At 42.4% G+C, this 23583-nt stretch overlaps 1 protein-coding gene across 1 annotated transcript in view; it reads left to right on the forward strand.

Annotated features, from left to right (window-relative positions):
- Nucleotides 1-23583, forward strand: part of TMPRSS7 (transmembrane serine protease 7) — a 64449-nt gene that overhangs the window by 3721 nt on the left and 37145 nt on the right. Inside the window, exons 3-5 of the mRNA XM_075073564.1 lie at nt 11801-12002; nt 12832-12962; nt 22279-22346. Coding sequence (XP_074929665.1) covers nt 11801-12002; nt 12832-12962; nt 22279-22346 — 401 coding nt within the window. The remainder of the gene's footprint in view (nt 1-11800; nt 12003-12831; nt 12963-22278; nt 22347-23583) is intronic.

The following is a 23583-nucleotide window of genomic DNA, read 5'->3' on the forward strand; positions in this document are numbered from 1 at the left end:
TGCTCTATAATGTCTAAGCTACAGTTCCTAGATTTATTGTTCAGCTTCTGAACAAAATTGGACACACAATCCATGTGAAAAATGGAAAAACTTGTGTTTTTCCAATAACTAAAACCAGCTATTTTATGTAGTTAAACAACTGCTTTAGGTTAGCTTTACCCTAAACTATGAAGGCAGAGGTCAATATGGCTACACCATAGCAGCACAGGTAGGTAGCTGTAGAGTAGATGCTCCCTATGTCAGAAGGGGCCTCCTTGAGCTAGTAGTTAGGCTGAATTCTTCCATCGATCTGTATATACAGTGTGAGCAGGGAAGAATATCCTGCAAAATACAGTGAGGACCATGGGTCTATATGTAAGTGTGTGACCCAGAGAGAATGGTCAGAAACAGCATTCAATAGGCAGCATGATTGTTGGAAATGCGGAGAAAATAAAGTTTCTAACCATGTGGCTTATAAATATCTTTGTTAGTTCAAGTTGCTTTCTGATTGACTATTGCCAGGACAAGAACTTGGTAAGTGCATGTGTCGAGGGAGGCATATTAATTTTGAGCCTTTTTTTTTTTTTTTTTTTTTTTTTTTTTTCTAAATGAGGTATTTACCTGTTCCGGCACGGTTAGTATTCTACCACAGCAATAGTATGAGCTGTGTAAATTAACTATGGCTAGAAAGAACCAGCCCTGCAAGGTGCAGCTTTAGCATGCAGCCTAGCTAATGCCTGGAAATGTTGTGTACTGTTAGATATTTTCTTAGCAAAGTCAGAATCTTGCAAGGTGCTGGACATCCTTCTCTCCTAGATTCTGACCCAGCCAAGACTTGAGTATATGCTTAGGTTTATGCACACAAGTAGCCCCATAGACGTCAATGACAGTATTCAAGTGCTTCATTTTACACATATATGGAAGTTGTTGCAGGATTGGGGCCTCTACTGACTATCCTAGAATTCCATGGTAGGTATGGGCCCATCAATAGCTCTTGTGTAAAATGAAGCATTTATTGGTCTCATCTGGTCCAGCTAACTAAAACTACATAATTATAGCTTTATTCAGCTTGACACACATGCCTAAAACCCCCAGAGCAATGGGTTTACTAGGTGTTCTATTAGAAGAGAGAGGGTCCAGCTGCATTTATGGAGGGGGAAAAAAAACACCTCTGGTAATGGAAACTTACTTATGTAATATTTGACCATTTTAAGCCTCTTCTACTATTCTAGAATGTTTGAAGGGTTTCCCACCATTTCCATTCTCATGTGTGCCTTTGATCAAAACTCCTGTTCCCACCAACCTTTTTCAGTGTGAACCTCACTGGATGACATATTAGGTGTTGAAAATACTGAGATACAGACTGTTTGGGATGCGTGTGTGTGTGTGTCTCTCTCTCTGTATCTATGACAGAAGCGTTATAGGTCTGTGCATAGAACCCCAGCTCCTGGAGGAAGATGAGTTGTCTTTGCTTTTGGACATTTTCTAGCCCTCATAGTATGGAAGCAAAGTTTGACATGGTGATCTAATGGTAACCGACACCTCTCTGAATGTACAGAGAGCATGATTCCCTGAGGGGCCACCAACAATGCATCTACTCTAGCAGAAGACCGTGTGTGTGGTGGAGGTCCTTGCTGCTCCCAGTCCATAATAGTCCTCTTGGGGGCAGGAGGGGAAACTGAGGTCATGTGAGTAAGGGATTAAGACTTTCCTTGTGGGGGATCTCTTCCATGCTACCTGATTTCCTCAGTCTGGAAAATATCTGATTAAATCATTGGTGAGCTCTTCTTGTTTGGCTAGTTAAAAGGGCAAATAGAACACCAGATACAACACCCAGCCTCTGAAGGAGGGTAAAATCCTGTGCAAATCAGAAAGATGTGTTAGGAAACAGAAAACTTGCCCTGCTGATGAGAAATGCACCATCTTCTGCCAAGAACAAAATTATCCCATTCTCAGTTGGTGTTTCTGTGACACTGCAGTGCTCTGCCAGCAGAGAAGCAAACAAATGGTTTTGTTAAGAAAAGCCATTTGTAGAGTTGAATAATGAACTGCTGTTGCTGGAAACTGAATACTTGAGGGATCTGAACTTGTCACTGAGCAGAAACAATGGATTTGCCTAGAGCAGAGGTGGGCAAACTACGGCGCGTTGGCCACATCCAGCCCGCAGGATCGTCCTGTCTGGCCCCTGAGCTCCTGGCCAGGAAGGCTACCCCTGGCCCCTTCCCTGCTTTCCCCTCTCCCCTGCAGCCATGTTGCCATGCGAGCAGTGCCCTGGACAGTGGGGCTGCATGCTCATGCAAGGCAGTGTGGCAGTCTGTTTGGCTCCAGCCAGGAGGCATGGCTCCAGACATGCTGCTCTGAGCGGCATGGTAAGGGGGTTGAATATGGGAAAGGGGGTCCTGGAGGGCAGTCAGGGAACAGGGAGCAGGTGGCGGTTGGATGGGGCAGAGATTCGGGGAGGGGATGGGGAACAGGGGAGATTGGATAGGAGGTGGAGTGCCAGGGGTCCTGTCAGGGGGTGGGGGTATGGATAGGGGTTGGGGCAGTCAGGGGCAGGGAGCGGAGGTTTGGATAGGGGGTGGGGTCCCAGGAGTGGGTGGTCAGAGGACAAGGAGCTAGGGGGGGTGGGGGTTGGATGGGTTGGAGGTTCTGAGAAGCGTAGTCAGGGGTTGGAAAGTGGGAGGGGTTGGATGGGGGCAGGGGCCAGACTATTTGTGGGGCACAGACTTCCCTACCTGGCCCTCCATACAGTTTCGTACCCCGATGTGGCCCTTGGGCCACAAAGTTTGCCCACCTCTGGCCTAGAGAGACTGTGGAGGAGGGGAGGAGATTTTCCATCCATGAAACAGAGCTTATACAGAAGGTAACAGACACGAAACCAAGTGTTGAAGTTGAAGTTCAACTGTCAAGCAGTTGAGACGAAATTGTGGGTCACTGCTTAAATGTTTCACAACGTATAATACAAATAGAAATGTTGGCATGAATTTGGATAAAACTGTGAAAAAAAAGTTAAGACAAATGGAAATATAATTCTTCGGGTCTAGAACTTCAAACACTGGGTCATTGCATGAGAACTAGTATATTTGTACTATGGTAGCCTCACCTTTAGACACCAACTGGGTCTCAGCCCCACCCTGCTAGGTGCTGTACAAACACATTTTACAATGAGCCACATGTTGCAGAGCTCATAATATAGGCAGACCAGAGAGAAATAGGACTCGACTGACAAAAGTGGTAAACATAGGTAATGTGTGAAAAGTACAGAACTGGCTACTTCCCCTCCCACTCTTTTTACAATTCCCCAGACCTAGGTCCTACTTTCTCCTGTATGGGTGTGAAACACTGACAATCAAAAATTGCCTCTGATCACCTACTTACCTCACAAGAAGGTGCTGGCGGTGGTTGGGGGAAGGGGCTACCATATGTAATTTGGCCAAAACTCTATCTAGGCCTGCGCTCTATCTACTTCTTTCATATCTTTTCGGATTATAAAAACAGAAGGGACTACTGTGATCTTCGAGTCTGACCTCCTGCATAATACAGGGCCATAAGATTTACCTGGATTAATTACTCTATGAACTAGGGCAGATGCACATGTTTCTAAAAAACATCCAATCTTGATTTTTTTTAAAGATTCCCAGTAATGTAGTATCCACCACAGCCCTTGCAAAGCTGTTAAAAAATTGTGCCTTATTTCTAGTGTGAATTTGTCTAGCTTCAGCTTCTAGCCATCGAGTTCTCTGCTTGACTGATTTTCCCTGTATTAACAGATTTATGTTCTCCATGTAGGTACACAGGCCTACATGGAATATCCCCAAAGGAATTTAGGCTCCTACCTTCCATTTACTTTAAACTCATTTTGTGGATTTGGGCCTTATAGGCTGATCAAGTCCCCAATAACCTTTTCTCTGATTAAGCTCCTTGAGTCCTCTATTCAGCTTTATCGGTATAAGGCATGTTTTCCAATTCTTTAATCATTCTCATGGATCTTCTCTGAACCTTCTCCAATTTATCAACCTCTTTCTTGAACTGTGGACACTGACTCTGGTGTACGTATGTGGTTCACAGTACATTCCTGAGGGAAGCAGATTGCTGGCTGTGTGGCCTCTCCTTCATACCCTGACAGCAGAAAATGAACCAGAAGAGTTCTTCCCTGCTGTGGAAGCTGAGTGAAATAACTGTAGAGCAGTGCTTCTCAAAGTCGGGCCACCACTTGTTCAGGGAAAGCCCCTGGTGGTCCGGGCCGGTTTGTTTACCTGCTGTGTCCACAGGTTTGGCCGATCGCGGCTTCCACTGTCCGTAGTTCACCGCTCCAGGCCAATGGGGGCTGTAGGAAGGGCGGCCAGAACATCCTTCGGCCCATGCCACTTCCCGCAGCCCGCATTGGCCTGGAGCGGTGAACTGTGCCTAGTGGGAGCCGCGATCAGCTGAGCCTATGGATGTGGCAGGTAAACAAACCAGCCTGGACTGCCAGGGGCTTTCCCTGAATAAGTGGCGAACCGGCTTTGAGAAGCATGGCTGTAAAGCACTTGGATGGTAACATCAGGAGGCTGAAACCTGTGTGAGAGAGGAGAAAGTTTGAGGCATCCTGCATAAAATCTCCTTAATCTATTCCTTGATTCCAAGCTGGCAGAGCTGTTGCTTTGGTTTATCCTCGTGTGATTTCACCATTCATTCAGAGATGTCCTATGGCAGGTGGTCAGACTAGATCACTGTGGTCCCTTCTGGCCTTGGAACCTATGAGTAAGTGCTCTGAAGATCTTGCCAAAGTCTTTAGAAATATCAGGCCCTTGCTTCATTGTTTCAGCTTAAAGTGGAAACAAGCTCCCTTCTATATAGGAGTTTATACGATGCTCATCACCCTAATATGAGTACACAAAGAAAACAAAAGGAAGAAGATGGGGTTGAAGGAAAAGGCAATTCAGAGTTTACTGGGGGCCTGTTGGTCGGCAGAATTGGACACGGATTTAATCAAGGGAGAACTTGCAATGGAGTGGTTTCCTTCCAGGTATATTAAAGCAACTTCACTTTCACTTCGGTGAAAGAGTCAAATTCCAGAGACAACTGCAGGGTGGCACAAAGGTACTTACAGTTTGGTCAGGACACTAATATTGTGCATACTCTGATACCTATGGGAAATGCCCTGGGATCTTTTATAAGTAAGGCCCTACTTGAATTGCAGGATAATTGTCAAATAATTGCAGCTGAGTTGTGGACAAGATATGGAAAAGTAACAATGGACCATTATTATTTGCGGTCATTTGGAAAAGCTGATAGCAGGATCCCCACTATGTGTGGCACTGATGGCAGGGTGCTCCTGCTGTCAAAATTGTGGTGGAAACCTAGTATTGCAGGATCGGCAATATCATGAATTTATTAGGGTCTGATCTGGAACCTCAGTTCTGACAAGTGGAGGCATGAGCAGAATAGTACCTCTCAACACCAGTTTGGAGTATTGATTTACCAGGAAGGAGGTAATCTACAATAAATCACTGATACTCATACCCTGTAGCTTATGGACATTTTTGGCATGTCTCCTATGGAAGTTCCAACAAGGCCTGACCTTTCTAAACTTGTGCAATTGAGTAGAAAGAACTTGAGCTTGTATGTCAGCACATCTTCACCAGCTGAAAGACTAGAAAGGCTTTGCTGGGCAGTATGAATAGCATCTTATAGGGGACTTCTCAAAAGCATTCACATTCTTCTTGTGAAATGAATGAAAATTTTATCATTGACTTCACTGAGATGGTGTTATGGCAACACTGAGCTCCTCAGAAAATCCTACTCTTACGCTCTGGAAAGTGCAGCAAATCCCATAGCAAGGTGTGATGGGGTGTAACTCACCACTGCAGTGCCCCCTGCTGGCTGTCTGGGGAATTAGCACTATGCCCTCTTCCAGTGGTGTCTCACCTGCTGTCACCTCTGTTCCTGGACCCATGTCACTCCCAAGGCGTCCTCTTCAGTGACATTGCCCTCTGGCTGCGTCACACTCTGTTCTCCCCCTTTCAGGGGAACCTGCAGTCTACTGTCTAGACACTTCCTTCAGTGGTAAATTGCAGCCTATGGTCTAGCCGCTTCCTTCAGTGGCTCCAGCACCCTCTTTGCCCTTGTATCAGGGCCTCAGTCTGCAGATCCCAGTGGCCTGTCAGGAGCTGCCTTTAGCTTTCTGGGTCTTTGCCTGCAGCACTGCTTGGTCCACGGTGCTTGCTGTCCTCTGCCTGCAAGGCAGCCAGTCTCCCTTCCTTTCAAGCTCCAGAGCTGATCTGTTCTGCAGCCCTTCTTATATGGGCCAGCCTGGCCCTGATTGGCTGCTCCAAGCCCTTCTGTGATTGACTGCCTCCTGGGTAGCCTCCCTAGGGCTGCTTTTAACCCCTTTTCTGCCAGTGTGGGGAAGACACCCTATCACAAAAGGGTGTAATGTTGTGACTACACAAGGGTTCACTTGAACTCTCAAACCCTGTATAGTAGTGTTTCTCAAAGCCGGTCAGGCCAGTTTGTTTACCTGCTGTGTCTGCAGGTTCGCCCGATCGCGGCTCCCACTGGCAGCAGTTCGCTGCTCCAGGCCAATGGGGGCTGCGGGAAGTGGCATGGGCTGAGGGATATGCTGGCTGCCGCTTCCTGCAGCCCCCATTGGCCTGGAGTGGCGAACCGCAGCCAGTGGGAGCCGTGATCAGGCGAACCTGTGGACACAGCAGGTAAACAAACCGGCCCGACCCACCAGGGGCTTTCCCTGAACAAGCGGCGGACCAGCTTTGAGAACCACTGCTGTACAGGACAGAATTTTGCTTTATTTATGTCCAATCATTTTCACTCAAGTTATTGGTTGCTTTGCTGCACCTAGTCAATTGAAAATTATGTAACTTCATATGAGTAACAGAGAAATCAAGCATAAAATCAGCTGGTGGGTGCAATAAGAGGCAAGTGATGCATAAATATTAACTGATTAACTCTGTCCTTGGAATGTCACAAAGAGATGAATGGGCACTTTGTTGAGAGATGTGCTCGCTTACTCTTCCTGCATTAACTGAAAATAATGGTATACAAATAACCAAACTGTGTTTTAAGTCAGTGCAACAGAGCTAAATTGCTCTATTAGCACGCAGGGAAACTGCAGTGCAAGTCGGCTGCTTTATTTCAGACTGTGCTTTCTGTCGACTATTGGCGTAGTGTCTGTATCTTTTTGACAGGGGATCGATAGCTTTTCATTCCGGATGCCAATTGCCAAGATGGTGGTGTCTATCAGAATATATTTTGTTTCATCAAAGGTTTTTTTGGGGAGAAGTCAAGCACCTTACTAAGTAATAAAAGTGACAAGTTAACTAAGAGCTTAAGTGGAAGAGAACGATATTCTATTATTTTGAGGCTACTATACAATTGCTGGATTTAACAGTAAAATTGAAAATAAGCTGTATAGTTTTCATGCAAGGTGTAGAATTTAATTAGAATACTTCATAATATTTCCAGAAGGTAGGGGAGATTGGAAGTCAGAAAAAACCCAATATTAGTACATCTCTTGACTTGGCCTCATTTTGTTTCGCTTGCAACTTTAGTTTTTGCCTCACAAAGAAAACAAGTGGTTCTTTTGTCCCAATTCTTGAAGCTTGTGAAATACATACAGGAAGAAGTGTGTCCAAAATACTGAAAACATTGTCAATGTATCAGTTGTGGGACTCACTCTTCAATATATAGTTTATATTCTGGAGGTGCAGATCAGGAGTTCACCAGGCTAGGAATTGTACAGACACACTGTAAGAGATGGCTTCATCCCTAGAGGGCCTAAAATATCTAGAAGAGCCAGGGATGAAAGTAACTTAAATGACTTACCAGTATGCAGAGCAGCCGGGGCCCTGGGCAAGGTGGAAGAGGTGGGACTGGGGCCAAAATCCCACAGCTTGCCTTTCAGCGCTGCCCAGCCTGTGCTGCCTGGGGCTTTGGTGTGGTTAAAGGGTCTGGGGCTCTGGCCGCAGAAGCAGTGATGCCAGCTGCAGCCAGGAGCCCCGGGCCCTTTAAGTCACTGCTGCAGCCCCAGGGCAGCTGCCACTTTTGCCCCTCCCCCCACATCAGCGGTCCAGCTGGTATGGTTGCTACTTTCTTACCGGTGCACCGGACTGGACCGGTTTACTTTCACCTCTGAAAACAGTCTTAATAGGGTTTTATCTTTATCCTTCCTGTTGTTTGTAGTAATAAGTCATAAGTTTTTTTTTTTTTTTTTTTTTTTTTTTTTTTCTAGGTTACCTAGGCATAGTTGAGGCCAAGAGTTTACGTTTTCAATTTACATGGGTGAAAACAGCTATGGTTACGTTAAGCTGAAAACTAACAGAAAGGAAACACAATATTTCTGCTTCAGGGTATAAGCCAAACCCTATAGGACAGATGTGGGAAGAATCTTACTTTTAGGTACATTGTACACTTTCTTCAGAATCATCTAGTACTGGTTACTGCCTGAAACAGTATACTGGATTAGATAGATTGTTAGTCTGAGCCACTCTCACTTTCTATGGAACTCTTTTCTGGAAGACTGTTGCTAGAAAGTCTGTCAAATTCTTAGTTCTTCCTTACCCATCCAGTGCTGGGGTACTTGTCTTTTTAATAGAGCTAAGTGAATAATTGCCCCTTTTTTTGTGTGTATTTTGGGGAGGCTGAATTGAAGAATCGGGGCAAAGAAATCAGTTTGCTTCAAACCAAAATTACTACTTTTTCTCTCTTTCTTGCTGTAACAACATTTTATCAGTTTTTCATTTCAGGTTTGTGTCATTCCTTTCCCCCCGCCCCGCCCCCTGTATTTTTTGTTTTCTTTATATAAAAAAACAAAACAAAACAACCCCTTCTAATTTTTTCAAGTGAGCAGCTGTATTAAAAAGGACTGAAATGAATGATTTCAACTTTTTTGGCAATTTGACTAGGGTTTGCAAATAGCTTCTACCAAATTTTACTTTTTCATGGAAAACATTAATAGAGATTTATCTTTGAAGAAGATTTAAGGAATCTCTAAATGTTATCACAAGTAGTGAGTTTGTTTTAGTACATTTATAACATCATTGGACACTATACCTTACTCACAGGAGGCATTGAAATAATTCACCATTTAGAAACATAGATAGCTCTTGTAGATAAACCTCCAAACATTTGGAGACTAAAGTTACTTGATAGTGTCCTTTTAATGCTCACAACAGAGCAACAAGGCAGATGAAATTACAATTGGAAATTCATGAATGTAAATCGATGCTTTTCTCCGTAAGTTGTCCTGGACACTGGTACCAGTTCTCCTTAGAACAGAGCTGGGAACATGGCCTAGGAATAGGTGCAGCGTCTCTTTTAAACCTGGAGTGAACTAGACAAGTAAATCTCCAGAATGGATGAACAAAACAGTCACATGTCCGCCAAACCTGAAGATGACTTATGTGTAAGTAGGTGATTTAAGTGCCCTCCACTATTGTACCAGATCTGTGCACCGAGGGTTAAACCTATTCATAAATTGACAACCTCTAAATTTTTATTGTTAATTTTGTTTTATCGCTTTGAATTAACAAGTCAATCTATTTTCCTGTCTTCTGATGCATTGCAATGAGCATTTACTGACAAAATTGAAATGTCTATATGGCAGTATGTAAGGGTTAGACTGGTTTTATGACAAGGAGCAGGTTTCTGTTAAGAAATCTATTTCCAGGAAAGAAATCCAGTGTTTATCAAGTATAGCTACCTTTCACATGTATAACTAAGACTATCACTGCACTGGAGATTACATGTAGTAGAAAGAATGAGGAGTCATTAAATAATTCAGTGTATTGTGATACTTAAATTGCTTTATTAGCTGAACTGCATTATATAGTGCAAAACTTGACCAGAAGCAGGAGAAAGTGTCATGGTTTGAATAAAATAGAAAACCTAATCCACAATGTTTTAAACTCTTAGTGCTTCTATTACTATGAAATGTTTTGGCTTAAACTAAATAACTCTTCTCAGTAAATCATATTGTGTAAATATACAGCTTAGCCATTAGTGCTGCTGTTATCAACTCAGTGTTCTGGCATTATGCACAAAAGCTTGCCATGCACAGAAGACTTGATACATTAAGTTAATTTTTTTTCCAGATAAAATGATGGCAGCTAACAGACTGATCAACAAGTCTGAAGTATGAATTTACACATGCACTCATTAACAATGCAAATATTAGGTAGCCATCATGTATTCCTATAGTTTCAGGGAGTACGTGCATCTCCTGCCTGCACTAAAATTCTTTTAAACATGCCCATCTTTATGATTAAGCCCTAAAGAAATTAATAGTAACAAGATGACTAGGCTTCTACAGAAGCCTAATCTTGACCTGTAAGTGCAATTTATGATTTTTTGGGTGCCCTATATGAGATCTTAAAAGAGCCTGATTCTCTCTCTCTCTCTCTCTCTCTCTCTTTTTAATATGGTGTGTCCTGAGTGTTTTCTGAAGATTGGATCCTTAAGCTGTCATATTGGACACCCAAATTTACTAGTCACTTGAAAAACTTACTTGAAAACTTTTGACTGCAGCTGTCAAATGGACAACAATATCCTTTTTTCTATTTTTTAAGCTTTCTCTATTACTTTATTCAATAGGATAGCTTAAAAAAAAGAGATGATGCCTGTTAAGTCTATAGTAGTTTTCCATAAGGGTATAGAAAATTGATTTTGTTAATTATTTAGAAACTGACATAATAGACTGGTTCAATGCTAGATGTTTAAGGGTTAAATACAGGCATTTTTATACCTTCCTATTTTGCTACATCCGTAGTAAACAAAGTTAAGGATGGTCTAAGTCTGGAGACATCTGAGAACTGCCCATCCTATCTGTTGTTGATTTGTATTGTATTATATCTGTTCCTTCTGTAATGATGTCAAGAGCCCTTCTATTAAGGGGAATAACGTATTAGGGAAGTTAACATACAGTTGCTTTTGTAACTAAAAAGCCAACTAAGTCTGGCTTAGGCTGGTGGTTAAGCTACGGATGTACATGCTGCTCTTAACCAGAGCTGCACAGAAAAACAAACCTCTGTTGTTGATAGAATCAGTGTGAATTTGGCTGGGTTTGCAACAAGCAAAATACTTAATATTTCTTCCCAAAATGGTTTTTCTGATGAAAGGCAGTTTCTGTAAGGGAAAAATTAGTTTTGTACTCAAACTTCCTTCTGTGCTCCAATTTGCGCTAATGCCTCCTAGCTGAGCTTCCACTCTGTCTTCTGCTGCTGCTTTTTGCATTCTATAGCTCATCTGCTGAAATACACAAAAAAGGACGTAACCAATAGTCAGAGGGATTGCAAAGGATTTTCTGATACATATTTGCTAAGCTCCCCCCAAAATGGAATTGGTCAGCAAAGAATTCTCAAAGCAAAACTTGCTTTCTCACAGCTCCATCTACCATTGCACTGTGAGAGGCAACGTCGTTCCGTGATGCTTTTTCTTATTACTACTAACCTAAGCTGAAGTAGCTGCTGTCTCTTTACTTTTCAATTCCTGCCAAAACGATACTTCCCCCCACGCGGGAGCTGGTCATGCACAAATGCAGTGTGGGTTGCATACATACAATTTAGACAGTAAATTGTTTGGAACCATCTTTTTGTGTTTGTATATGCTTAGCACAACTGAACCCCACACCATGCGGAGGAGTGAAGGGAGGTTCCTAGATATAGTACTGCCTTAATAATACATTGGATTTGTACAGTAACTTAGGGGGAAAATGTGTAAAGAAAAATCCTCTCTCTTCTGGGTACAGGTTAGCTAAAGCGCTGCTTGAAATGTTCCCCGTGACTCACTGTACATTGATTTTATTTATTTGTTTGTTTTGTTTTAGGTATCAAATATTTCAGTCCAAATAGTAAATGCAGAAGAGAAGTTGGCAAAGAAGATACTTGCAAGGAAAAACTGTGGCAAATCCAAATCTAAGAGGAAAGTAAAGAGAACAATATGGAATTTTCAAAATACAATAATTCTTTTTACGCTGGTTCTGTTTGTGATAGGTGTTATAACTTGGACCTTACTGTGGCTCTTCATTGGTGAGTTACTGAAAGCTTATGCATATTTCACACATCAGTATGTTACTGACGACACTCAGTAAACCTGCTTTTAGGGCCTCAGTTGATCTGAGGTGTCTCTTCCTGCATTGAACATGAATAGTTTCAAGACAGTCTTTTAGGATGCTTTCATTTGTCCCTGATTGTATGTCTGCACTGCAATTAGACACCCGTGACTGGCCTATGCCAGCTGACTTGGGCTTGCAGGGTTTGAACTAAGGAGCATTTAATTGTGTATAGATGTTCAGGCTCAGGCTGTAGGACCCTTCAAGGTGAAAGGCTGCAACCCAAGCGGGAACATCTACACCACAACAAAATGCCTCTTAGTGCAAGCCCAAGTCAGCTGGTATGGGTCAGCCCACTGCAGGTGTCTAATTGCAGTGTAGACGTACACTTGGATCCTGCATCACAGTGACTTTTGCTTCAGTTGAATGTGGAACATGAGTGCTGCTAGAATAACTCATTGCAGCTCCAAGCATCAGCCACTTTACAGAGATGCAAAGCATGTTCTCCTCACGATGGCTAACATGCTAACTTGAATGCTCATGTAACACTTACAGACCCCAGTCGTCAGTATGCAGGATCACACCGGGGACCTTTGAAGCTTAGTACATGAGCCTCTACCGCATGACCTAAAAGCCAACTGTCTGTTAGCTAAGGCTGTACGCAGACTCATTTTATTTCTCTTTAAGTGGTCTAAATGGGACAGAACACCACACCCAGAAAGTGTGTGGGTTACATACTTCCCTAGCTGAGTTGCTATCAAAAAGGGATTTAAAAAAAAATTAACCTTCTTCTATCTGTTTTGCAGTTGAAGCAGAAAACAAAGATGCCTTGTATTTCGTTGGATTATTTCGTGTAGCCAACATAGAATTTCTCCCGGAATATAGGCAGAAGGAGTCAAGAGAATTCCTCTCAGTGGCACAGAACGTGCAGCAAGTGGTAAGAACATAGATCATGTTACAGTGTTAGCAAACAGTTCAGAGCCATGAACGATATTAGAAAAAGCTTCAGTTTTGGCAGTGACACTGGATGTATAAAGGGTTTTCCACCTGGAGGAATCCTAGAAATGTAGGGCTGGAAGGGATCTTCAGAAGTCGTTGTGTCCAACCTGCTGCGCTGAGGCAGGACCAAGTAAATCTAGATCATTCCCGACTGATGTTTATCTAATCTGTTTTTTTTAAAAACCTCAGATGACCAGGATTCCACAACCTCCCTTGGAAGCCTATTCCAGTGCTTAACTCTCTTCTAATATCTAACCTAAATCTCCCAAGCTGAAGATTGTGCCCATTACTATGTGTCCTACCTTCGGTGGACATGGAGAACAATTGATCACTTCTTCTTTACAACAGCCCTTTAACATATTTGAACAGTGTTATCAAATGTCCACCCCTCACCCCCACCCCGCAGTCTTCTTTTTCTCAAACAACAGAAACAAGCCCAGTTTTTTTAACCTTTCCTCACAGGTCAGGTTTTTTAAAACTTTTAGCTTTGTTGGTTGTTCTCATTGTCGTTACTCTCTGCAATTTGGCCACATCTTTTCACCCAGAATTGCACACAGTATTCCAGCTGAGGTCTCACCAATGCTGAGTACAGCGGGATAATTACACCCTGTCCCTCATGTCTTACATCCAACATTCCTGTTAATACACCTTACAGTACAAATATTAGCCTTTTTTGCAATTGCATCACATTGTTGACTCATTGAATTTGTAATCACCATTACCCCCAGGTCATCTTCAGCAGTACTGCTAACTAGCCAGTTATTTCTCCTCATGTGGTAGTGCATTGGATTTCTTTCCTTGGTTTTTATTAAATTTCATCTTGTTGAATTCAGACCAAGTCTCCAATTTGTGAAGATCAGTTATTCTGTGCTCTCAAGTACTTGCAACCCTTCCCAGCTTGGTGGCATCTGCGAGTTTTATAAGCATACTCTCCACTCCGATATCCAAGTCATTTAATGAAATTAATGAATAGTACCAGACCCAGGACTGACCCCTGTAGGACAGTACTACAGATGCCATCCCAGTTTGATACCAAACCACTGATAACAACTCTTTTAGTACAGTCTTTCAACCAGTTGTGCACCCACCTTTTATAGTAGTTTCATCTAGACCATATTTTGGTAGCTTTTGAGATGTGAGACTGTGTGTCAAAAGCCTTACTAAAATCAAAATATATCTACTGCTTCACCCATCCACTAGGCCAGTAAGCGTCTCAACGAAAGCAATTAGGTTAGTTTGGCATGATTTGTTCTTGACAAATCCATGATGTCTATTCATTAAAATCTTATTATCCTTTAGTTGCTTACATATTATTGTTTAATAATTTGCATTCCAGTGTCTCTCTGGGTATTGAAGTTAAGCTGACTAGTCTATACATTTCCAAGTCCTCTGTGTTCCCCTTTTAAAGATAGGTACTATGTCTGTCCATCTCCAGTTCTCCAGGGTCTCGTCTCACCCATCCTCTGAGAGTTCTCAAAGATAATTGCCATCAGTTCCAAGATTGCTTCAGATAGTTCTTTAAGTACTCTAGGATGAATTTCTTCAGGCCCTGCTGACTGAATGCATCTAACTTTAACCTGTTCTTTCCCTGTTTTGGCTTGAATTCCTTCCTTCTTTGTTACTCAATACGACTAATATTAGCATCTGGTTCAACATTTACCTTTTTTGCGGGAGGGGGCAGGGGGAGGGGGAAAAAACTGAGACAAAATAAGCGTTAAACATCTTTGCCTTCTTGATGTCATCAGTTATTAGCTCTTCTTCCCCACTAAGTAGAGGATCTACTCTTTCCTGCATCTCTGTTGCTCCGAATGTATTTAAAGAAACCCTTCTTATTGCCTTTTATGTCCCTTGCTAGGTTTAATTCATTGTGTGCCTTAATCTTTCTGATTTTATCCCTATCCGCTCGAGTTATTCTTTTGCATTGCTCCTTAGCAATTTATCCATGTTTCCACTTTTTGTAGGATTCCTTTTTGATTTTTCCTATTGTTAAAAAGCTTCTGATGGAGCCATATTGGTCTGTTCTTATTCTTCCGATCTTTTCTTCATATCAGTATAGCTTGCAGTTGTGCCTGTAATAGTGTCTCCTTGAGAAATTGCCACCTCATCTGAACTCCTTTTTCCCCTCACATTTTGTTCCCATAGAAACTTATTTACCAGTTCTGTGTCTGTCTGCATTTTTGATGTGCATTGTTCTTATTTTGCTGCTCTCATTCTTTTGTTTCCTTGAACTCATGAAATCATTATTTCGTTATCACTTTTACCCAAATTGCCTTCCAGAATCTCTGCCAAATCAGGTCTAAAATGGCAGTTCCCATGGTTACTCCCTCTACTTTCTGAAACAAGCTGTCCCCATACATTCCACGAACTTATTTAAATTTTGTGTGTTCTCCTCTCTTTCCCCCATATTACTTTTTCTAACAGATGTCTGGGTATTTAGTCCCCCACCCCATTATTGCCAGGTCTTGTGTTTTTGAAGGTTTCTGTTGTTTGTTCTAGAAAGCCCACATCCTCACCCCTGCCTGATTTGGTGGTCTATAGTAGACCCTTATTGTGACCGTGTCTGGAGTGGCTCACAAACATGAGTATCAGTCTCAGGAGAGACTGTTACAAACCAGACCCAAACTGTCTCTAAGTTCTATACTTAGATTTCAGTAGCCAAGTATCAAGTGTGAATGCCTCAAGCATTGCAACAGCCTTAAAATGGAGTCACAGACAATCCCGTTGCACACTCCCAGTCTGTCTTGCCACTCAGGCAAGTCTGCCTTTGTGATGGGATGGGCCCTTGTACCAAAAATCACAACAATATTCAGCTTACTCCGAGTCCCAAGGGACCAGTCACTTAACCCAGGTCAAGTGCACCCTAGCTCTCACAAAGACATTGCTGATAGACATTCCTATGATAAACTAACTAAAGGTTTATTAATCTTGTAAATATAGTTCTTTTTTTCCTAGTTAAAGCAGGTAAATAGTCACACACAAATGAGTTATAGTCTTAGGTTCCAAAAAGTCATAGAAGCTGCTGTAATATGCAAACTCTTTAGTCCTAAAGGACATATGCAGGTTGGGGATCCCTTGTTTATGCTTAGAAATATTGCTCTCTCCAAATTCCAAGAAGCATAACAATACAATTTCTTCTTGACAGGGACTTTTATCCCCTTTTCCCACAGCTCAAGTTGGTGTTTGTGCACATCTCCTCTTCATGGGGGGAGCAAACTACAATGTATTTTGTCCATTGATGTTCCACAATGGCTTTTCTGATGTCTATGGGCCTTCTGATGTTGGGCAGGAGATGACAACTCTCACAGTAAACTAGTATTTCACAGTTGGTAATGCTTCTCTCCTGACAGTGTGAGTTTCGGATTTCATCACAAACCCTTTTGTAGTTACAGAGCAAAACACTTGTCTATATCTCATGTTACAAAGCAATATTTATTATAAGTGAGATTAATGCATTCAGCAACTCACAAGTTTTTCATCAGGTCTAAACACATTTTATAAATCTAATACCTGCGTGTTAGTATTGTTAAAATAGGTGAGCCAGACTGATTTCTAGCTATGCATTTGACAGTATTCAGTGAGGCTTTGGCATGAGCTGGCCCCTGTCTGCCAGTGTCACAAGCATCACCCCTTTTTTGTTTTTTACCCCTTTTCATCTTTATCCAGAGACTCTCTACTGGTCTGCCTCTCACCTTCTTCTGGACTTCAGAACTAGTGTATATATTAACGTGCAATGCAACATCTCCTCTCTTTCTACTGTGCCTGTCCTACCTGAACAAGCTATACCCCTCTCTACCAATATTCCAATAATGAAACTTATCCCACCAAGTCTGATGCTAATTAAGTCTTAATTTAGCTTGTGTACTAACTTCCAGTTCTTCCTTTTTGTTCTCCATACTTATTGTATTCGCATATAGGTAGCTAATATCTCTTTTTATTTATATTTATATAATATAAAATATATACATTCTTACCTGTGGGGTTTTGTAACCTGCTTCTTTTGAACCTAGTTTAAAGATTTCCTCCTTAGGTTGGTGAGTTGGTGAGCAGTGATGTTCTTCCCCTTCTTGGTCAAGTGGACACCATCACTTCCCAGTAGACCACCTTCTGGGAACAGCATCCCATGGTCAAGGAAGCCAAAGCCTTCCCATTGACAACATCTGTGCAGCCATGCATTCATCTCCAGGATGTACCTGTCCCTGCCTGGGCCCTTACCCTCAACTGGAAGGATGGACGAGAACACAACCTCTGCCTTTCACCCTTGTTCCCAGAACCCTGTAACCACTTCTGATCTGCTTGGGGTCATACCTGGCAGTCTCAGTAGTTCCCACATGGATGGGACTAGCATGATGTATGATCAGAAGGATGGATGAGTTTCATAACTTCTCTGTGACATCTCTGACATGGCCCCCAGGCAGATAACCAGGGCTGGCTCCAGGCACCAGCCAAGCAAGCTTGTGCTTGGGGCTGCAGATTCTAAGGGCAGCATTCCGGCCAATCCTTTTTTTTGCTTCTGCCGCCCCTGGAGGTTTTTCTTTTTGGTTCACTGCTCCAGCCATCCTGTAGGTGGTGGCAGTGTGGAGGAGGGGAGTGTCCTGCTGGGAGCGGTGCTAGGTCTGTAGCAAGCCCAGCAGGGCCTCGTCACGGAGCCCTTCTGGCAGGCAGCGTGGCAAGCGGCCCTTTGCTGTTCCGGCCGCCCCGCAGGCTTTTTTTTTTTTTTACTTAGGGCGGCAAAAAAGCCAGAGACAGTTCTGCAGATAACAACACAAATCCTGGGACACTGTGTCTGGTTGGCAGATGAATGTTTCCATTCCCCTCAGAAGAGAGTCCCTGACCAACTGCAGCCCTACATTTCATCCTTTTGGGTTTAGTGGCCAAGGGCCTCCCAGCCTTAGGGGCAAGTGGCTTCTCCTCAACCACTGGGGTCTGTTCCTCTCCCCCTTGCCAGCACAGCTTACCAGTTCTTTACCTTGATGGACAGGGGGCCTGGGTGGAGCACTGTCCACTGCCCGAAGTGGCCAGCAGCCAGTCTCTATCCTATAGAGTAGCCAATTCTTCTCCTCCTCCTCCTCCAGTGTCACTGTTGTCATCTGTAGTCACCTATCATGTTCCATCCCAGATGTTTCCACACACATCCTGTTGCTGTAGTCCTCATGCTCCTGGATGTTACAAAGACGAGACACCTCTTCCTGCAGCTGGCTTACCTGCTTCCTGAGGGATGGCACCGACAGACCCCTCCCACACCTGATGGTTCCCTCTGCCTGGCTTTCGTCAGTGGAGACGTGCAGGCCACATGCCCAGCAAGTCAAAACCAGGGCCTAGATGGAAGCCTCTAGGATCAAGATATCTGGTGCGGGATCCCACAGTCAGAGGAAGGGCTAGCAGTGCTATTGGTGACATGCCAATTTCCTCCCATAGTGAGTGCTTCTGTGTAGAATATGAGTTGGTGAACTACCTTAGTCTCCTATCTGCCTTTGTCTCACCAGCCAGTGGAAGGAAGGAAAAACCTGGTTGCTTTTGAGTCTTGTTTGTTACAAATTAAACTCAGGATGGGTCTATTTAAGTTTACAAACCTTTCACACAGTCCTGCATCCATTAATGGATGCAATGATATGGGAGACACTGAAAAGAAACCAACATGGAGCCCCATTAAACCCCTTTTTAGGGTCACTTTTCAGAGATGAACTGCCATTTAATATTTAAGCTTGAGATATTGAATGTGAAGACTTGATATCTGTTGCCTGTTTCCTGGCCTGCAGCATCAGTAATGTCCTTAGAGCTCTTGAATGCATTTAATTTCCTCCTAATGCTTGCCGGTTTTGAAGAAGCATTATTCTTCCCAAAATGGTTTGTTCCAGTCAGACAGGAGAGCAGAGCATTCTATAGTACAGTAGAACTGCTGAACTCAGGGAAAATGGTCAAACACAAGAATTTGTGACTCAGAGGAAAATGGAGACATGAAGGCATTTGTTTTAGGAAAATAGTGAAGATTTAGAGAGCGAGAAGTCTAGTGTTCAGAGATGGCAGTATTCTCAGCCACAAGCATTCAGCAATCATGAATCAGGCTGCAACGAATCAGGAGATTTTTGAAGAGTATCTGCTAGGTCTTTATTTGCTTTCTGATGTTTCAGTCTTTTTGTTAACATATTGCAGTTTTTCCTGCAACCAGGAGGACCAGAAACTTTAAAAAATGAAACAACTACACGTTCATATAAGAGCTATGAATTGTCAACTAAATATAGCGAGAGACTAATGATAAAATGTTGAGAGTTGGCAAAACTGAAAAGAGTAGTCATTGGAAGCCATTTGCAGTGCATCACCAGTATTCTTGTTCCTGCAAAACCCAGCAACTGTTACATGCTCTGGCAACTTATTTCCATGTATATATGGATGTACTGCACATATGTAATAAGTAGCAGCATGATGGGGAGGAGGGTAACTATAGGATCTGGCTCACAAAATACTTGCAAGTGGGTAAGTTAAACTTCCTTGTTCTGTTTCACATGTTTTTGGTGGGTATTTGTAGGGTGACCAGACAGCAAATGTGAAAAAATGGGATGGAGTGGGGGGTGGGGGTGGGGTTAATAGGAGCCTGTATAAGAAAAAGACCCAACAAAACAGGACTGTCCCTATAAAATCGGGACATCTGATCACCCTAGGTGTTTGAGTGTAGACATGCCTGGAAAAAAAAAATGTTACAAACTCCGCTGGATGATTGGAGGTTCTAAGTCCAGATGTGAGCTCTGTTTGTGTCTCACTCTCATAAGTGGCCTTCATCCCCTTGTCGCACCCAATTCTGATCTTTACTATTCCACAGAATTTAATTTTGGGGACGGTAGGTGTCATGGTATAAATCGCCACTCTGAACCTTAGCGTCCAAAAGATGGGGTACCAGCATGAATTCCTCTAAGCTTAATTACCAGCTTAGAACCTGTAGCGCTGCCACCAACCAGGAATTCCAGTGCTTGGTACACTCTGGTCCCCCCAAAACCTTGCCCAGGGACCCCCAAGACCCAGACCCTCTGGATCTTAACACAAGGAAAGTAAACCCTTTCCCCCACCTTTGCCTTTCCCAGACTTCCCCTCCCTGGGTTACCCTGGAAGATCACTGTGATTCAAACTCCTTGAATCACAAAACAGAGAGGAAAATTCACCTTCCCGCCCCCCACCTTCTCTTTCTCCCTCCCAGACTCTCCCTGAGAGAGAGAGAGTAAACCTAACACAGAGAGAAAATTAACCTTTCTCTCCCCCTTCCCTCCTTTCTCCCCACCAAGTCCCTGGTGAATCCAGAGCCAGTCCCCTGGGGTCTCACCAGAATAAAAAAAACAATCAGGTTCTTAAACAAGAAAAGCTTTTAATTAAAGAGAGAAAACAGTAAAAATTATCTTTGTAAATTTAAGATGGATTAGGTACAGGGTTTTTCAGTATAGCTGGGAGGTATTCCAGTGTTAAGTTACAAGTACAAATTAAATCTTTAAGCAAATCAATTTGAACTCCTTCCAGCCAAATGCACATTTCAAATAAAGAAACAAACATAAGCCTAACTCGCCTTTCTTCGTACTTGCTATTTTAACTTATAAGACCTGAATCAGAGAGATTGAGAGAAAGCTGGTTGCACATCCAGTCACTCTCCGAACCCAGAGAGAACAATAACCAAATTTAAGCAGCACACACAGAAACTTCCCTCCCTCAAGATTTGAAAGTATCCTGTCTCCTGATTGGTCCTCTGGTCAGGTGACAGCCAGGCTTACTGAACTTGTTAACCCTTTACAGTCAAAAGAGATATAAAGTACTTCTGTTCTATTAACTCCTACTATCTGTTTATGACAGCAGGAGAAATAGGACTTTTTAAAAGGAAAAGAATGTGATTTTAGAGGCCATGTGGTGACTGCTGCTTTTTCACCTGAATCTTATCTGCTTGAGAAGGGAATCATTCATGTAAACATAGAGAAAATAAAATGGAATAGTCTATGACACACTGAGTGGGGAGGGGAAGTTCTTTTACCCCTGTATTCTGTATAATTTTTTTTAAATGATGCCCCTTTGACCTTCCATTCTGGCTCAAAGGTCACTGCAATATATGGCTTTCATAAGAGAGGCAGTGAAACAGGGGAAACTTGTCAAGTTACCTTCCTCCTCCTAAATGAAAAGACCTACTTGTTAATAAATCACTTCAAGCCTAATCTGGAGAGGTACTGAACATTCACGATTCCTTTTGATTTACAGGTTTTTAATTAGTGTTTCCTGACATTATTATTTAGTTCCTTACATTTAACATTACAAATTGGGCACAAACAAAATATCAGCCCCTCCTTGATTTTGTAGCTTACGTCTTCCTCCAAAAGAAATGGCCACAGTGTCTAGCCACTCACGTCCATGCTGAATTAAATGCTGTCTACAGGAATCAAGCAGCTAAAAACTACTTGAGGCATATGCCACCTAGTGGCAAAGTGTAGTATGCTTCTTCCAACAATACAGTAGCACAACCAACTTTTAACTCTATTTTGGAACATTCTAAGACAGTGGTTCTTAACCTTCGCAGGCTACTGTACCCCTTTCAGGAGCCTGATTTGTCTTGTGTACCCTCAAGTTTCACCTCACTTAATCTTCTTGCTTACAAAATCAGACATAAGAATATACACGTGTCACAGCACACTGTTTCTGAAAAACAGCTTACTTTCTCATTTTTACCATATAATTATAAAATAAATTGACTGGAATATAAATATTGCTCTATATACTATACATTGAAACGTAAGTACAATATAAACAAGTCCATTGTACAAAATTGTAGTTTGTACTGACGTCGCTAGTGCTTTTTAGGTAGCCTGTTGTAAAACCAGGCAAATACCTAGGTGAGTTGGTGCACTCACTCATCTAGAAGTATGTGTGTCCTCCTGGCTGAGAACCATTGTTCTAAGCCAAACCACACTTTGTTCAATGGAAGGCCCACACTTATCTGAGGGGTAGAATTTGGCCCAAACAACATTAAATAATGGATTTGTCTTTTTTTCACTAGAGTAGAAAGGAAACATGTTAAGATATTTTTATATGAAAAATTTATTATATGAGAAAATAACCTAATGCTCCTAAAGTCCATGGAAGGTGCAGTTAAGTCATGGCTACTTAGTTAAATACATGTTTAGAATGCTGAGCATGTGCCCATTCTCCTTAAGATCTGTCTGGAAGTTACAAGCTGTGGTTGACTTGTAGAAACACTAACTTTTTCATCCACGTAACATTATTTTCTCTTCCAGATGAACTTGGTTTACACAACCTCTGCCTTCTCCAAATTTTATAAACAGTCCATTGTTTCTGATGTCAGGTAAAACTCAATATAGTGTGAGTACATGTCTTTTGTCAGGTGTAATGATGATGCTTGAACCCTGTAATCCTGGGGAGCGTAGCTCACCATACAAACTTAATTTTGTGTGAAACTCTCACTCAGAGTTATTTTGGCTCTGCCTGGTCCATGTACACAGTTGCACTGATGAAACTAAATCAGTTTAAACTCAGACCCTTAGTTAAACCAGCACTGCTTCATGTGTGGTCACACTTAAATTGATTTAAACCTGGCTAGGGGTTAGCTAATGCATTACAACCAGTATTAAGCACATAAAGGTGTCTAAACAGGTTTAATTACACCAGTGCAAATTTCTGTGTAGACAAAGATTGAAGGTTTGGAATTTGGAGGGAGATGAAACAATCATGAACTAAAATCTTGGTTGCCACTTGAAACTAAAGAGGTGAGTTTACCCTACTGATTTAGTTAACTGATGCAAAAGGGTGTGTATACACTGTTTTATATCCATTTGAACTAAGCTTACTTTAGTTTAGTTTGACTGTTAGAAATTGGTTTAAGCTAACTTGAAATAAGCATCTGTTAAACTGAACTGGTGTCCACCTGGGGATTTGCACCAGTTGAACAAAATAAACTAATAGTTTGTCTATTGGTGTAGTTTAAAGCAAAACAATCCCTTAGCTCGTCTGTGCTACAGAGTTAAACCAACACAAGGCAGCTTACGTTGACCTAAAACTGTAAGTGTGTCTGCACTAAAACGTCATGCCCCGCTACGTCGACTTAACTCCAGCTCTGTGAGAGGTGTAGTGCTTGGCTGACCTGGTTAGGTCAATGCAGTGCCAGTGTAGACACACGACAAAGTGGGTATTCACCCACGAAAGCTCGTACTCCAATATGTCTGTTAGTCTATAAGGTGCCACAGGACTCTTTTTGCTGTTTTTCCAGTGTAGACACTGAGTGGCTTGCATCAACTTGATGGCTTTCAGAAGCCTTCCCACAATGCCCATGCATTGGTAAAGCACTCCTGCTGACACCAGGAGCGTAGTCTGGACATGCAAAAGCCATTTAATTACTGTGGTCGTTGTACATTGATGTAACTTAGTTTGACATAATTTTGTAGTGTAGACATACCCTTAGTGTAGATGCAGTTACACTGATATAAAGATATTTTATATTGGTGTAACTATTCCTGTACTGGAAGGAGAATGAGACCTTGCCTACACAGAAAAGAGTCTGCCAGTATAGCTATACAAGGAAACTT

The sequence above is a fragment of the Chelonoidis abingdonii genome, chromosome 1 (assembly GCF_003597395.2).
Source record: "Chelonoidis abingdonii isolate Lonesome George chromosome 1, CheloAbing_2.0, whole genome shotgun sequence".
NCBI lineage: Eukaryota > Metazoa > Chordata > Testudines > Testudinidae > Chelonoidis > Chelonoidis abingdonii.